We start from the raw sequence: 16,777 nt of genomic DNA on the forward strand, positions 1-16,777 counted from the left end.
AAGACTGATTCAGAGAGTTCCTTAGGAAGCAGTCCTTAAAAATAAAGGAGTTCAGCAAGGGTGGTTGTGCTTCAAAATGGAGATCTTGCGGGCACAGGAACACATTGGCCATGTGTGCCAAAACACAAGTCGATGAGGCAAACATCCAGTCTGGATGGGCAAGGAGGTTTTGGACAAACTCAGGAATAAAATAAAGATGAATCATCTTTGGAAGGAGGGTCAGGTTTCCCAGGTAGTATTTAAGAGGACTGCTGGAGTATGTAGAAAAAAAATAGCGAGGTTAAAGCCCAGTTTGAACTTAAAATGGAAACTTTTGTAACAGATGACAAATAATGTTTTTATAAATATATTAATGGTAAAAGGAAGAGTAAGACTAACCTTTGCTCTTTATTAGATACAGAAAGGAAACTTTGTTACTGCTGATGAGGAGAAGGCAGAGGTGCTTAAAGCCTTAGTCTCAGTTTTTAGGGAGAAGACTTGCCTTCAGGATAACTGTGTTTTTCGGTTGCTCAGTGATATCAGGGAGCAGAATGATCCCCCCATTATCTGAGAGGAGGCAGTCAGAGAATTCCTGAGCTGCTTGGATATTCATACATCCATGGGACCAGATGAGATCCATCCCAGGGTGATGAGGGAGCTGTCAGATGAGCCAGCTCCATCATTTACCAGCAATCCTGGCTCACTGGTGAGGTTCCAGAGGATGGAAGCTGGCCAGTGTGACACCCATTCACAAAACGGGTGGGAAGGAGGATCCTGGCAATTATAGACCAGTTAGCCAGACTGTACCAGATAAGGTTATGGAACAGTTTATACTGAGTGTCATCACACAGAACTTACAGGATGGCCAGGGTATCAGACCCAGCCAGCATGGGTTTAGGAGGGGTATGTTGTGTTTGACCAACCTGGTCTCCTTTTATGGCCAGGTGACCCCCCTGGTGGATGCGGGAAAGGCTGTGGACATTGTGTACCTGGACTTCAGCAAGGCCTTTGACACTGTCTCCCACAGTTCTCGTGGAAAAGCTGCAGCCCACGGCTTGGACAGGAGCACTCTGCTGGGTCAGGAACTGGCTGGATGGCCGGGCCCAGAGAGTGGTGGTGAGCAATGCTGCATCCAGCTGGGCCAGTCACCAGTGGTGTCCCTCAGGGGTCTGTGCTGGGACCAGTTCTGTTTCATGTCTTTATTGATGACATGGATGAGGGGAATGAGTCTTTCACTTGCGGACGACACCTTGGAGCTGGGAGCATGTGTTGATCTGTTGGAAGGTAGGAGGGCTCTGCAGAGAGACCTGGAATGGTTGAATGGATGGGCAGAAGTTTAATAAACCCAAGTGCCAAGCCCTGCATTTTGGCCACAATAACCCCCTGCAGTGTTATAGGCTGGGGACAGTGTGGCTGGACAGTGCCCTGGCAGAAAGGGACCTGGGGGTACTGGTTGATATCCAACTGAGCATGAGCCAAGAGGCCAATGGCATCCTGGCCTGTGCCAGGAATGGTGTGGCCAGCAGGACCAGGGAGGTCACCCTTTCCCTGTACCTGGCACTGGTGAGGCCACATCTTGAGTGCTGTGTCCAGTTCTGGCCCCTCAGTTTGGGAAGGATGTTGAGATGCTTGAACGTGTCCAGAGGAGAGCAACAAGGCTGGTGAGGGTCTTGGAACACAAACCCTGTGAGGGGTAGCTGAGGGAGCTGGGGTTCTTTAGCCTGGACAAAAGTAGACTCAGGGGTGTCCTTATCATTCTCTACAACTTCCTGAAAGGTGGCTGTAGTCAGGCAGGGGTTGGTATCTTTCACCAGGCAGCAAATGACAGAATGAGAGGACACAGTCTCAAGCTGCACCAAGGTTGTATATTAGGAAGATACAGATTGTATATTAGGAAGAAGTTTTTTACAAGAAGGGTGATAAAGTTCTAGAATGGTCTGCCGGGGGAGGTGGTGGAGTCACCATCCCTGGATGTGTTTAAGAAAGGACTGGATGTGGCACTCAGTGCCATGGCTTAGTTGAGGTGTTAGGGATGGGTTGGACTTGATGATCTTTAAGGTCTCTTCCAACCTAGTCATTCTGTGAATTCTGTGAATTATCCATTAAGAAAAAAGTCTTGCATTCATCCCACTTGAAATTTAATTACTCAGTGAAGAAACCTGTGGCAATGGCAGCCAGGCTGTTTATACTGCTGAACACTTAAGCTTTAACTCTTGAGGTACTTGTAAGCTCACTTCTGAACAGCACAAGTTCATCAGCTTAGTTACATTTGTACAGGAGGGCAAGGCATTCATCCCACTGCTCCTTGGTTGCAGGCAGTCTTTCAGATAGAAAGTTTGATAAAGGCACCCATTCTGGTAGCAAAGTATAAATAAAACCCTACTTAGCTCAGTAAACCAAAAGCTAAGATAGGTTCCTAGCTTGATTTCAAAGCACAGCTCATATGCCAACAGACTCCCATGTTTCTCACCTTTTCAGCTACCTGGCCCTCAATTTTTTGCTTTCATTGTATCACAAAAAAACAAAAAACAAAAAACAAAAAAAAAAAAACCAAAAAAAAAAAGCACTACCAACATTTTATTACTTTAGGCACCAGTCTCTCGCGACTCATATAACTTTAAACCAAGCACCATTATTATAAAGTTTCAAAAAGAATTTTAAACGCCACAGCTACAAGAAAAGAACTGAAAAAAAATCTGAAAAATCTGAAGGCTAAGGCAACAAATCACAAAATTTGGCAGTAGGACCTTGTGTGTTTCAGTCTGCAGAGTATTTCAAGCCCACATCACTATTTTTAAAGGAGCTTAGCAATGACACAGTACTGCTGGTGATACCATAACTCTGAGACACTCACAACATATGCTAGAACACTGCTGCACATACCAAAAGACATCAAACTAGAAACAAAGCAAAAATTTTCTTGCTCCCTTCCACTTTTCCAGTTAAAGAAGCTGTTAAGAAGACTGGTACATCTCTTAAGACAAAGCTGGAGCAGGTCAGATCTCAACCCAGCAGAACAGGCCAACCCTGCATTATTGAAGTTCTTAGTAATAGGTATCTGCTTTGTCATAACAGATCTAAGAGAAAACCTCCAACCTCCAGAGCAAATTTACTGAAGGAAGATTCAACAGAAAACTGCAGGGACTCTGTTCTCATTACTAATATTTTCAGAGTATTTATGCCACTTATTCTTAAGTTTCCTAATTCTGCATTTCAAATTTTTGCTCTAAAGGAAGGGTAAATCTTTTTGCCATGCCTTGTACAGAAGAGCATTGCTAGTTAATGTTTGCCAGCTCTATGCAGTAACAAAACCACAGGATTAGAAACCAAGTATTCAATAGTATTAATGCTTCAGTACTGCAAACTTTGAGTACAGTTGTGCTTGGGGAGTGGGGGACAGTGCATAATTTATGACAAAACCAAGAGGCAAAGTTACCCCATTGCATGAATTGCTGCAGAAAAAAGCTACCTAGCTGTTCAGCTTTCTAGCTCAAGGACCTCCTCATTTGCACTCCTTGGCCACGCTTTTATTTTGTGCCTCAAGATTTCAAATTCTCTTATTCTCTTCTACAAGCTCAACTTTATGCAAGCTGTTACTGCTAGCAAAGTAGCCCCATCATACAGAGCTTCCTCACAGTACAAGAGTAACACACCTTGTTATGTTATGCTTACCAACATTCACTTCAAAACAGCTTACATCTAGCCAACACACTTTGGGCTGTACTCCTTCTACAAAGCTGCACCTTTTCAAAAAAAAGATGTTTCTTTACATTTGGCTTCACAGTTGGACATACAGACACTAAGGGATTCTGAGGATTAGCCTCAGGACTATGTCCACCAGTCTGAAAAATATAAAGGGTGCAAAAGGGCCTCTCAACTATTTTTGCAAACTGTTCAGATTATGAAGACTGTAATTATCAGTTCCTCACCCACCTTCTTCCAGAATTTTAAGTATCTAAATAGTTCTAGTGCAAAAAAATCAGCTATGCAACTCAATGTATGCTTCTTCACTTCTCACTTATTCCAAGTGAAATGAAAGATAGATGTTCTGGTTATAGGCTTATTTACACCCATCAAATTCTTGAAAAGAAGTTCCAGAGAGCTGCAAATACTACTGCTCTACTGATATTTTCAAATATCAAGCAGCAAGATATGGCTATTTTAGATTAAGCCCTCAACCATATATCCCTCCATGTCCCAGAGGATTTCTTAGAAACCAAGGAGACATAGCAGCAGGCACCTTTAAAGGCCTAAGCTGCAGAGGAAAGGTTTAAAGCAGACAACATACATTCCTTTCATAGACAAACATACATTTTTTTCATACTGAAGTGAAGTCTTTTACATGACTCTTGAGACAGCCCTACTCACTTAAATTGTCAAGTATTTCACTTTACATGTAACTTACCACAAACATACCTAAAAAACCAAAAGCAATGCTATTAGTCTGGCTGACATGACAAAATAACAGTTTTTGCAGCTGTTCTAGATTAGATGAGTGTTTTATTTAATCCTACCACAATCATTTTAACCCTGAGAAGAATAAATTTTTTGATGCCAATACTATTCTTTAGTACGAACTAAAGATCACACTCTAGCAATTAGGCTATTCATCTTTCACTAGCTTTATCATTCAGGTGTGCTAGAAAAGGGAATAATCCATCGCTGTTAGAGATAAGAAAGACTGAAACAATTAGAGGAAAAAATCTATGGTAAATCCCTCACAGTCTGTGAATGTCCCATGGTTACTTCTGCAGCAAGATAAACAGGAAGGGAAAGAGATAATTAACACAACATTACTTTCTACCTAGGTCATAGAGACCTTGCCAGAGCTACCACCACCTCCATTACATGTAGATGCACATGTAAATATTGCCATCACTTCACACACTGCAAAATACTAAAGTATTTTGATTTCCACCCCTCTCCCAAACCGCAATTTTGTTGGGGTGAAGATCTGTCACGTAATCTGTAATGGTGAAGGGACTGTACCTTCCCAGTAAACATATGTTAAAGGATGAATGTGTGAAAGCATAGTTTCTAGAGCAATACATTCTTTACCACACTCCTCACCTTGCTATGAATACTCTAATGACAAAATCTTAGCTTCCTAATAATTAATTCTCACCACACAGTCCTCATAAAGCTGCAACAGATTGCAACATCAACAGCAAGAAGGCAGATTCAGAAGAGTTAGCAACAACAAAAAAAGGTTTTGTACTCACTCTGTGCAGTGAGATACTTTTTAATACACAATATACATTAACTAGATAGAAGGAGAAAATGTACAACAATCAACTTCAAAGTTCCGTGGACACTTTTCATGACAAAACTTATCTTGTCATGATGCTCATCATCTCAATTCTTATAAACTCAAAGAGTCACTTCAGTGCCAAACACTGAATTTACAGAACAAGAACTGGAATTATTTGAGAACAAAATACCATATTTCCTTCCCCTCCGCCATTTTTTGTAGGTGGTTTTAGGTTCTAAGGGAGTTTTTTTTAAGCATCTAGAATAATGAAGAGAACTTACTATGGTAATTCAGAAGTCACTGGCAGGTTCAGAAGCTTCTGGATCCATTTCAGATGTTTTGTTATATGGCAAAGTATGATTCTGAAAGAATTCTGATCCTTCCTGGTTTGTTACTCTGCTTTGGTAAGCAATGTGTAGTTACTGTAACAAGGTTTATAGAAAGGTGATGGAAAAACAGATAACTCCAAGATACACAATTTAACCTTCAGATCTTTGAGAATACTGGTGTAAGCAAGAAATCCATAGCTTCCCTTCATTCTCCTCTTAAGAAACAAGGTTAAACCAAGTGAGCTTTCAGCTCCCCTATAAAACATTGACTAAGATTTGAAAACCACCATCAAAAGGATTATCCTCCATATCCATTATCCTCCACAATGTAAGTCCAGTATTGACTACTCACAGAGAGCAGAAGGAGATTACAACAAAAAACATACTGTTGCCCAGCCTCAGCTCCTCTCTTCATAGTCTGCAAAACACTTTCCAGCAAAGAGAGTTCTGAAAAGAACCCAGAAAAAAAAATTAAAACTAACCAACCACACAGTATTAGAAATGTAGTGACCCATCATCTATGCAGTACTGTACTTGAGTGCCCTTCACCATGCAATCCTGTCCTGTCTGCCGTCAGCAGTTAGCTACTCACCTCAGAAGAGCATAGGCAAATAATCTGCTTGAATTCATTTGTGTTTATGTGCTTGCTACCCACAGCACTTCAACACATATATGTTCCAAATGCAAAGAGTTTCTCAGATGTTGGTATTAAACCCTTATTTAATTCTCATGTGTCTTAAGATCTCAAAGTAAGACATCAAAAACACTTGAGAAACTGATGACTGTAATCTTGTAAACTATTATTTGTTCTTGCTTACATGAAATGAAGGATTGTTTTTCTTCAGGTATTTTGTGATTTTTTGGTTGTTTTGTTTTTTTTAAGGTGAAGTTTATGCAACTGTGGGATGAAGTAATGACAACAAAGAAGAAAAAAAAAAAGTGATGTATCATCTCTTCCCACCCTTTCCTTCCTTGTTTCCTTGCAGGAAACTCTTCCAGACGTGATACTCAGAAGAGGAGTTATCATGCTTTAAGTTCTACAGTCTAATTTCTGAACATAAAAGAAGCTGACCTACTCTAGATAGCATCCTTAAGTTTCCTTCACTGAGGTGGGGAGGCCAACCACTTTTTCGTAGAGTAGAAATGTTCTTACCATTCTTCAGGAAAGACATATAAATCACAATGGACCACAAATTGCATATTAGCCATCTAGGGTAATGTAAAAAACAACAGTGTTTGAGAAACCTCTGAAGTAATCTCTCTGTTCTAGCAGATCTGGCAAGGTGTAAATCTGAGTATGACATTCTGTTTTTTGACAGATGCTTCAAAACCGATGTAACCAGCTGGAATGAATACACAGGATAGGAATGAGAATTATCAGATGTCTAGAAGCACATTCTACAGGAGCAGATGAAAAACACTGGGGCTGTTTAGTCCAAAGAAATCCAGAAGGAGACAGATTCAAGCTGTAAAGAATGCTTATACAGCATCACAGAAGAAGAAATAGTTCTACTGAAATACCACATGAAATGGTAATGTGTATGGGGAAATCTACATGTTTTCTAACTATCCATTTATTTAGTTTGGAAACCTTTTATATGTCATGACTTAGAAGAATTTACTGACAGCTAAAGTAGAAATAGAGGTAGCAGGACAATCTGTTCCACTGCTGTCTGAAGGATACTGAACAGCTGTGACAACAGATTCAATTCTGCTATGCTAGCAACAGAAACAAGGACAGGGCAAGAGGAGAAAATGAAACCTGCAAGCACAGGATCAAACACTGGAGATCCATATAATTAAAAGAACTCAGTAATACAAAAGCACAGAGAATGGCAACATTTCATTATTTGATAATAATTAAACAGGATGTCAATCTGAAAACAGTATCTTCAAGCACTTCTCTCAATGGGATACTTTCAGCAGGTAGCAAATAAAAAAGCCTGAAATCATCTGTATGTACATCTTGGACCTCAGCCTTGCTTTCTTCCACTGTCCTTAGTGATTTCCATGTGAATAGCTGCTCTCTCAGCTTCAAATTAACCTCTGCACTGAAATGCACTGTGGTGTCCTTGCACAAAATTATTATGCACGTGGATTTGCCCGGTGGTTCTGCAGGTAGGCAGAAATTCAACTGCAAACACTGACTACACCAAAAGGAAGGATGGGCAAAACCAAAACACAAAAAAATCTGGTTTCAGATAATAAAGGAACCTAGCAGAAGGGAATAAAGGGGACAGAATAAAGCTGCACAGTGTGAGCAAACTCTCCCACCACAACACTAACTTGAGTTTATGCTGCTATCTTCTGGCACTACTAACTGATGGTGAGATATCAGCTTGCCCTTAGAGAATTTCGAAATTCCGTTATTGCAACGTTGAGTTATTTTTGGGCTTACCTTCTCTATACTGTCAACTCAAAAGATGCCTGTAATTTATCTCCAAAGCACACACAGAAATAACAAGCCTTTACCAGAAATTCACTGGTCTGCCAGCAGCTCCGAGTTTAGCTAACGGAATAGACAGACTGTACATTTCTGCACTGTATTATGCAGGCTTACCAACTGAGCACTAAACCATCTAGACACCACATAATTGTGGTAAGCATAGCCCCAAGCCCACATGTATCAATTCCTGCCGAGAAGCAGGATATCTTAATCACCTAGCAATGTGCTTCATACTAACAGCAGCTATGGAGCTCCTACTCAGTTCAGCGAAAAAGCAGGTTCACATATATATATATATATATTAAAAAAAAGTGAATATATCCACATTCACTCTACTCCTATCGTAAATACGTTTCACTGCAAATACATTCCACTCTTCAGGGGCTCATGCAGTTTAAAGAAGCAAGGAACCTGGTCTCAGTTTGAGTATTTAAGAAAAAAAAAATTAGAAGGGATACAGAAAGGTATATTTAGTTCCAATTGATCATGCTGCTCTACAGCTGTATCAATTTACAGGATGCACCAGGAAAAAAGGAAAAGCAGGAGCTACATAAACAGCCATTAATACAGAGGGAAACATTACTGACAACCACAGCTCAACTAGTTGAAAATAACTTCAACCAGCTTAACAGATACTCCTCTAGAAACGCAAGGTTTCTCGAAAAACCTTTGCAGACCCAGCTACATAAAGACACAGAATAAAAAAACGCCCCCTAAGAGCAAACGAAAAAGTTGACCACAACAAAAGACCGTAAGTAAGGCACAGAAGAGATGATGCACTGAAGCAAAGTAAAGCAGCAGTCAGACAGAACAATGCACCTGGTTGGGGTCATGGCTTGAAATAGATTTAAGAAGTGTGAATCATGCAACAAGAAATAAATAAAATAATTTTTAAATATCTGTCTCAAGACCCAAAAAGGTTGTTTCACTGTAACAATGTGGGGCGATTGTTTTAAGAGTGCTTAGTAGGTATTGTAGCTAGATCAGGAGAGGAAAAAGAACAACACGCGTTTCCGCGTTATCACGCTATGGATCTGTCACCCACAGAGCTCCTCCATGATCCACATAGCCTGCCATAAGCTCTCACCAAAGGATTACTGTAGTGTGGGGGCTTGCCCATCACTTCCTCCTGGCATTAAAGAGTTTGCTTTGGAGCGGCGCCTTCCAAAGGTGACACGTTCGTGGATAGGAAGAAAAAAAAAATAAATAAACCAATACACAAACAAGCCTTCCTAAATCAAAAATTCCCCTCTCCATACAAAAACCGCCAACTCTCAATTTTCGGCAGTCGGAGAGCTCCGGCCGAGAAGAAACAAGAACGTCTCGGGTTTAGCCGGGAGACCGCCGCGAAGGCGCTGTCCCCAGGCGGGCACGGAGCGCTCCCCGCGCGGGGTCCCGGCCCCGCACCCCGGGACGGCCGCGCTGCGGGCGCTCCCGGCGCGCCCCGGAGCACAGGGCGAAGAAGCAGCCGCCGCCGCCCGACCCCGCGCACCTCTTCATCCCGCTCCTCCAGCGAGGCGTCGTCCTCCGCCCGCCCGCCGCGGATCGCCCGCTCCGCCAAAGCCGTCGCCCCGCCGGGGGCCGTCGCCGCCCCGCCGCCCTCTCCCTCCTCGGAGAGAGTTTCCGAGCCGGAGGAGGAGCCGGAGCAAGAGGAGCCGACGTGGCCGGCGCCCCGCGCCCGCTCCGAAGCCGCCGAAACTTTCTCCGCCATGGCGGGGGCTCAGAGCCGCGCCGGCAGCGCGCCCCGCCGCCGGCAGCCGCGCTCCCCCGCCCGCAGAGCGCGGCGCAGCAGCGGCGCTCCGGGCCGGGCCGGGCCGGGCCAGCTCCGCGCTCGGCCGGGCGGCGCCTGCGGGCGGCGGGGCGGGCCGGGCCGGGCCGGGCGGAGCCAACGGTGCGGAGGGCGGGCCCGGAGCGGCGGAGCGCGGCGGGGCTGGGTGCGCCCGGCCCGGGGCTGCCTCCGCCGCAGACGGAGGCTGGAGGCGGGGGAAAGCGCCGTGTCCCGCGGCTGTCCCGCGGCTGTCCCGCGTCCCGCCGGGCTCCGAGGCGCCCGGACGGCCCCGCGCGGAGAGGGCAGCGGGGTCTGCCGGAGCCCGAGATCTGCTGGGATCGACTCGGCGTGGGCACAGCGAGCCACGCTCCGCTCCCGGGCGATGTCACGGGTTTAAGTAAGAGCAGCTATTTTACATTATATAAGAGTTTTCTGCGCCTCTCACTTCCTCTAAAACGGAGCTACCGGCAGTTTATGGCAGCAATTTTGCCGTCTTCGCACCATTTTGCCCAAGACTACAGATGCCTAGTTGTGATCTTGCAGCAAACAGAAATCCCTTTGAGTGTTTCAAACTGGCATCGACACTTGGATTTGTGACCAAACTTCCAGTCACTGAAACCAAAGAACATGACAAAAGTTAGGCATCTGAAAGCTTTTGCAAATCTTCCTGGACAACCCCTTCATATTTTAGAACCTAAATGGCTTTTAAACTCAGTTATTGTGTCAATTTTTAAAATATTGTTTAGATGTTATTTCGAAAAAAATTTCTCCTTTTTTTTCTTTCATGAGAACATAGATTCGTAATTAATGTGCTAATGCTATATATAATAGTATAAACCCGGGCCTTATTTCCTTATTCCTGGACCCCTGATTAATCCAATTGTGAAATCAAAACAGGCTAAGAGATCTTATAATGAAGAAAGTCCCACAGCATCACTCTAGAATAGCTATCTTCTCCATTTCACAGAAAGACAAATGTGAGCACAGACCAGTTGCTGATGTGCTCTAATTAAAACAGTATATAGTTGATGAAAATAGGAACTAGAATGCAAATCTCCAGTTTTTCAGATTTCTAATTTGATCCATTTATCCAGTATGCCCAGATGGTAAATAAAATTATTATTATTATTATTATTATTATTATTATTATTATTATTATTATTGTTGTTGTTGTTGTTGTTGTTGTTGTTGTTGTTGTTGTTATGGTCATCAGATTACTAGTGGAAGGAAAAACAGTAATACACAATTCTCCAAGTCCCAGTCATTCACTGTTTAGAGCAAGCTTTTGATGCTGGATATTAGGTTGTAACAATACTGATAGCTCTTTGTGGTTTCTAATCAGCCTTTAGAGCAGACCTTTAGAAGTTAATTTATTGTGGAAGAGAATAAGAGTCACTAGGAACAGAATTTGACCCAGAAATTTGCCCTTACCAATACTTAATAATAAAGAAATATGAAATATACACACACATGCAAAAACTGATTTTGACTGAATGAATTATGCACATATACTGCTCCAAACCTAGCTAAATAATTTTAACTAACCAGTGAAAAGAGTTCCTCCTTGGTACTCCACATTCTGCACATAAGTTGTTATATCTCCAAAACCTGGACTTATTCATAATTCTTGAGTCCTTGATTATAAAGCTAAACCTTTTTCTGTCAGAATCTGCCTCTGGTGTCATTCTCATAGCAGAACAACTTGCTTAATTTCCTACCTGTTCTTCAAAATGTATAAGAAAATTGCCAGGTGGTGAAAAGCAACACTGCAGGTCTCTGTCATTTCTTTCTCTTGCTGCCAGAGATGAGACTGGAAAAAAATAGAGCTTAGCCAAAGCACTTCTACACTTCAGTTATTATCAGCTGCCAGAACAGCCCCTGTAATCTGGGGGCAGCAAGGAATACATTAGAGTAGTCACTGAACTGCTCTAATTTATGCCATAAATTGAAATCTAAGAAGGCACTCAAAATTTATTATATCACCCCAGAGTTACAAAGACAAGTGACAGTATTGTTCTGCTCTGGCCTCTAGTCTATGTTAGATCACGTGCTATGCTAACATTATCTTACAGGAACAGAAGAGGGATGCTATGTTGCCTATAGTAGCTAAAAGGGAGTTAAAGCTAAAAGCAGCAAAGATAGAAGCTTACATCATTTTCCATCCTGGGAAAAGCACTGTTGCTTGCACTTCCCCATGACAAATCAGTGAGATACTTTGTAGCAAAACACTGAATATCTGGCATGACTTGAGAAGCTCATTTTGAAAACATTTGTTGAAAAGTCCAGATTTAATGAGCTTTGAGCACCTCCTGTCATACATTGGACTCATTTGGTGGAGAACATGGAGAGAGAAGAGTGTAGAATGGTCAGATGTCAGCTATTAGAGGTGGCTGGCTCAGTTTTGTATACACTCACCCATTAACACAATTTTTTCTGCCAGTATATTTTCAAGCAGCCATTCCCTGGTCTGCTCAATATTCCCGTTCTGTCCTCCCCCCAGTACACACAGCAGTCACCCTGTCTGTGCAGTTACAGCTGTTCAAGATGTGCACTATTCACTGCTGTCATGTCAGTTAGCTTAAAACAAAATACAGGAAAATAAACAAAATTTATCTCAAAACTCCCTGATTCTGTACCTGTTTGTTAATGCTTGAGAAATTCTTACACTGTGTGATCTTGAAGGACTGAAAGAATGACAGGCTAATGGATTTGGCACAAGATACCAAGGTATAGGGAAAACACTGGAAAAAGATACAAAGATGTATAGAAAAAAAATTGTCAGCAAATAATAGCTGTACATGAGACAGCAAGAAAAGTCAAATAGGAAGATAATGATTTGCTTTGTAATTGGCACTTCAAGCTAAATATCAAGATCTTTACCAAGAAATTATAGTGGGGAGTCAAAGGAGTAGGTTTATTGTAAAAATGACTGGCAAAAAAAGTAAATATTGCAGCAGTGTATTGAATAAACCAGAGAAGTCAGAGAGAAAGACTGTGAAGCTCATGAAAAATTTTTAAAAGGTGCAAAAATGGTTTCAGGAGGGTAAACATCTGTCCCACATTACAGCTTTAATGAGTCACATACAAAAAGTAAAGCTTTATAGTGGCTACTGACATCAGTTGTCTTCAAATCATTGCTTTTTTGATCTAGGTAATGTTCCATCAAATTCTTTTTTATACTGCCTAGAATAGTCTTCTTCCTCTTTGATTCTGAATATTTAGGCAAAAGTCTACCTCTGGTAAGAAACAGTTTTCAAAATACACTGACAGTGGGGTTAGCAGCTGAGAAAATCCCTAGGCAAAACTGACTGATGTGGCAAATGCAAGGCTCTCCAAATAAGACAGTTACACTATCAGCACTGTGCTGTGCTGATAGCACTGTGCTTCCCTTTCTGCGTAATAAATGTGCATTAAACCTGACCTGGAAGAACCACTTCTCTGGATGAATAAGTCTCTGTACTTACTCAGTTCTTGCCCTCCCCGTTGAGACTGCCAGCAGCATTGCCAATTAGTGCCAATCCTGAATGCAGATTGTAATACGAATAGGCCTTTCAATATTTAATTCTAGACTTTTGCACTGGTGGTATATAAATGTTTCATTAGTGCTTTCCTTCCTTTCTGCCATTTTTTCTCTGCAAAAAAAGCAAAACTGTCTACCTGAAATACTAGGAGAAAAAGGGCAAACAGCAACTTGTACTTTTAAGTGCTCCTCCCAGCTCTAGCTGTAAACTCTGGAATGAGAGTTCTTTTTCTTGGGAATCCTGATTTATTGAGAATGCATGTTACAGGGTCATAAAGACAACACTCAGTTTTTATGTGATGTGGTTTATCACTACATATTCACTCTCAACCAATATCCAAGATCAGGAATTCAAAAGCTCTCATTTGGTGGTGTTCAACTCACTGGTGTTAATGGCATGAATACTCAACAACACAAACAGCAGTGGTAGGCTGGAAGAGAATAAAAACATGCATAAGGAGAACTCTCATCTCTGGACTGAGACAGGTACCACAAAACATACAGCTTCATTTGGAGATCCCTTCTTTTTATCTCTGAAAAACTCCTTAGATCTTAGGATACTTCAGAGTAAATAGAATCCACTTTGTACCTCCCTAAGATAATCAGTCCTGAGACTATCTTTCTTGCCATTAAAAAGCCTTTTTGACAATGAATATGAGGCACGATTTAATTTCCCTAGCACTTGCAGAGCATGAAACAAGGGCATTTGAACATGCTGATTAGATTCAGATCATCTCAAAAGGCATTAACAAGCTAGTCATGTTACATTGTAAATCCTAGCAACAATAGGCATATGCATGAACAGAAATATTGCATTCAAATCTGTGGAACATGTAATAAAACTGAGAAAAAATTAAAGCATTTCATCTTTTAAATGAATAGTTTACTAGATGTAAAATACCTTTGCCAGGGAAGTAAACACAACTAGTGTAGGTCTCCACCTGCTGCAGGTGCCTTTATCAAGTAGTGTCACCATCTTGACAGCTAGACATTATGGGATCTGGACTAAACAGTGCAATTGCTAAAGACACTTTTCCCAGATTACTGGCCCTTGAAGATCTGCATGAGCACTGCATGAATCACTGTCCCAAGACCTGCAGAAAATCACACTTAGACGAAACCACTGGCAAATGTCTACATTCTGGCATTCATGTTTCTGATACCTTCAGTATAAAAAGAAAAAAAAAAATGAAAATAAATGCTGCTCAACACAGTACATATCACAGAGCATTGAGAGGCTGTACAGGAACATGGGGAAACACAACACAGTGAGTGATCCCCTTGTCAGGTCTCCCTCAAGGCGTTTCTTTGTGTTATACCACTATGACTAAACATCAGAAGCCCACCCTCAGTTTCAGGCAGATTCAGGGATGTTGTGAGTCTGTGTGCTGGAAGGGACAAGTATCTTACACTGCTTTAGTCTGACTTCAGACATGGAAGTATACTGCCAGCATGTTGTGTGGAGCTTCTGCTCCTGTCTGCTGGCAGAAGTGCTCAGTTTTTTGATGGATAACCCTTGAGCACGAAACCTTCCATAATTTCTCCCTCACCTTCACAATATCTGTATATCAGGGATATATAGTGACATGCCAGCAGCAGCGAAGAGCAGTAAACATGGCACAGCCCTGTTACCAGCTGGCATACAAGAGGAAGGTTACTCATTCTAAGACCTCTTTCCCCAAATTCTGCTTTATTCAAGTTGAATGCTATGACTCTCATAAAACTGTGGAAAATGGGAAAACTGTAGCTTCTCACATATTAACAAAGATTGTCACTCCTGCTTCAGAGTGCTAGAACTAGAGAAGTAGAAAGATGCTAATTTCCCACTTCATCATGGCAGTATCCTACTGCCCAGTCAAAAGTATTATGAAGATCAGTCTTATGAAGATCAGATGGGCAGGAAGAGATGGTCTAGATTCAGGATGGGAATTGAAGATAACCAAAAATCCAGCTGTAGATATAGTGGGGAGAAGGGACGTGTTCTGGGACTTACACTGTGGTTAAGTTTCCAATCTCATAGTCTGAGAAGCATAGACAGGTGTGGACTGCTAAATGTAATCTAAACTCTGGCTGCATCCTGTGGTGTATTCTAACCATTATTTTTATTATGATATTTTTAACTCCCAAACAATGTTTTAATCTTTAGCTCTACAGGTGTAAATCTAATTCATACCTGCATCTTCAGAAATTATGCATTTTCCAGACTCCATGGGGTATTTGACTTCCCTGGATAAGTTTTAATGCCCTTAAGTCTACACAACATCCTTCCATAAATGTTAAGGATGTGTTTGACAGTGTTATTATGGACTGCAAAGTTTGTGGAAAGCAATCCCTCTCAGCAAGTGTATCAAGAATGTCTTTGAAAAACATGAAAATGGAAAGTGAATATGAGATCCAGTGATTGTCCTGAATTGTCAAACTCTCCAAAGCTCCATGGCAACAGCTGAGGTAAAAGCAGGTTTGAGGCAGCCCACGAGGTTTCTGTAAGCTCTGCCTGCCTTCATCCCAGGCCTCACAGTTCCTAAATAGAGCAGGCACAATGTTTGAGAAGCTGTGATTTTCTCTGAGAAATCAGATATTGTGTGGGAACATTAAAAATTATGCCACAGTACTTAAATGGTATTGTTTGTGCAGACATTCTTATTCATAGAATGAGCAAAAAGAAGTCCTTGCTGTACATGTAAATAGGATTAATATTCACAGTTTTACTCTCTTCTAATCTCTTTCCCATTAAAGTAGAATCATCTCCCAAACTCAGGATGTCATGACTCTTAAGCTCGGTAGACATCACATGCTCAACAAGATGGATACAATTTTTAGCTTAAATACCTCATGTAAAGTAAAATATTCAAAAGCAAATTTTTACTTGCTCTGTCTACCAGAATTAGAAAAAAAAAAAAGGGCTGTGGGGTTTCTTTTCAAAGTATTGCTTTACCTTTCTTTTTTTTTAACTTGAAAGATTTTAATAGCAAAAATGACCTCTTTTGCAGCCTACCTTCTATTTTTGAAATAAAATATTATATATGTTATATATAATAAAATATTACATATATTATATGTATACCTGTGTATATTATATATACACAGGAATTTATCCTTTATTCTCTTATTTGTACTTTGTCATTGACTATATTTGTGTCTCACCATGTATCAAAACTCAATTCTTTCTTTCTATGTGGAGTTTAAAGAGGGAAGAAATTCACGTTTTTAACAATCACCATTGTGATGAAAGATTTACATGAGTGGAAGGCCTGCTAAAGGTGACTGAATTCTGTTTACTTTGTCTCTACTAGAAGCTTGCTCCTGTCAAGAGAGATGCATAGCCTTCAGACCTTGCATACTTTTGCGTAGGCTTTATGTATGGCATGAGATAAGGAACAGTAAAAACTCGGTAGATTCTACATCAAAATTTGGCCTTTATTTCATTTGTAGCTTGGTAGGTCAGTTATATATCAACAGTACTATTCTATGTCCATTGGCATAC

At 41.3% G+C, this 16,777-nt stretch overlaps 1 protein-coding gene across 2 annotated transcripts in view; it reads right to left on the minus strand.

Annotated features, from left to right (window-relative positions):
* Positions 1-9,716, minus strand: part of MAST4 (microtubule associated serine/threonine kinase family member 4) — a 279,183-nt gene extending 269,467 nt beyond the window's left edge. For both annotated transcript variants that reach the window (XM_077790300.1, XM_021534406.3), the window contains exon 1: positions 9,498-9,716. In XM_077790300.1, coding sequence (XP_077646426.1) covers positions 9,498-9,716 — 219 coding nt within the window. The remainder of the gene's footprint in view (positions 1-9,497) is intronic.
* Positions 9,717-16,777: the final 7,061 nt, after the last annotated feature.

Source organism: Lonchura striata, chromosome Z, assembly GCF_046129695.1.
Source record: "Lonchura striata isolate bLonStr1 chromosome Z, bLonStr1.mat, whole genome shotgun sequence".
Classification (NCBI taxonomy): domain Eukaryota; kingdom Metazoa; phylum Chordata; class Aves; order Passeriformes; family Estrildidae; genus Lonchura; species Lonchura striata.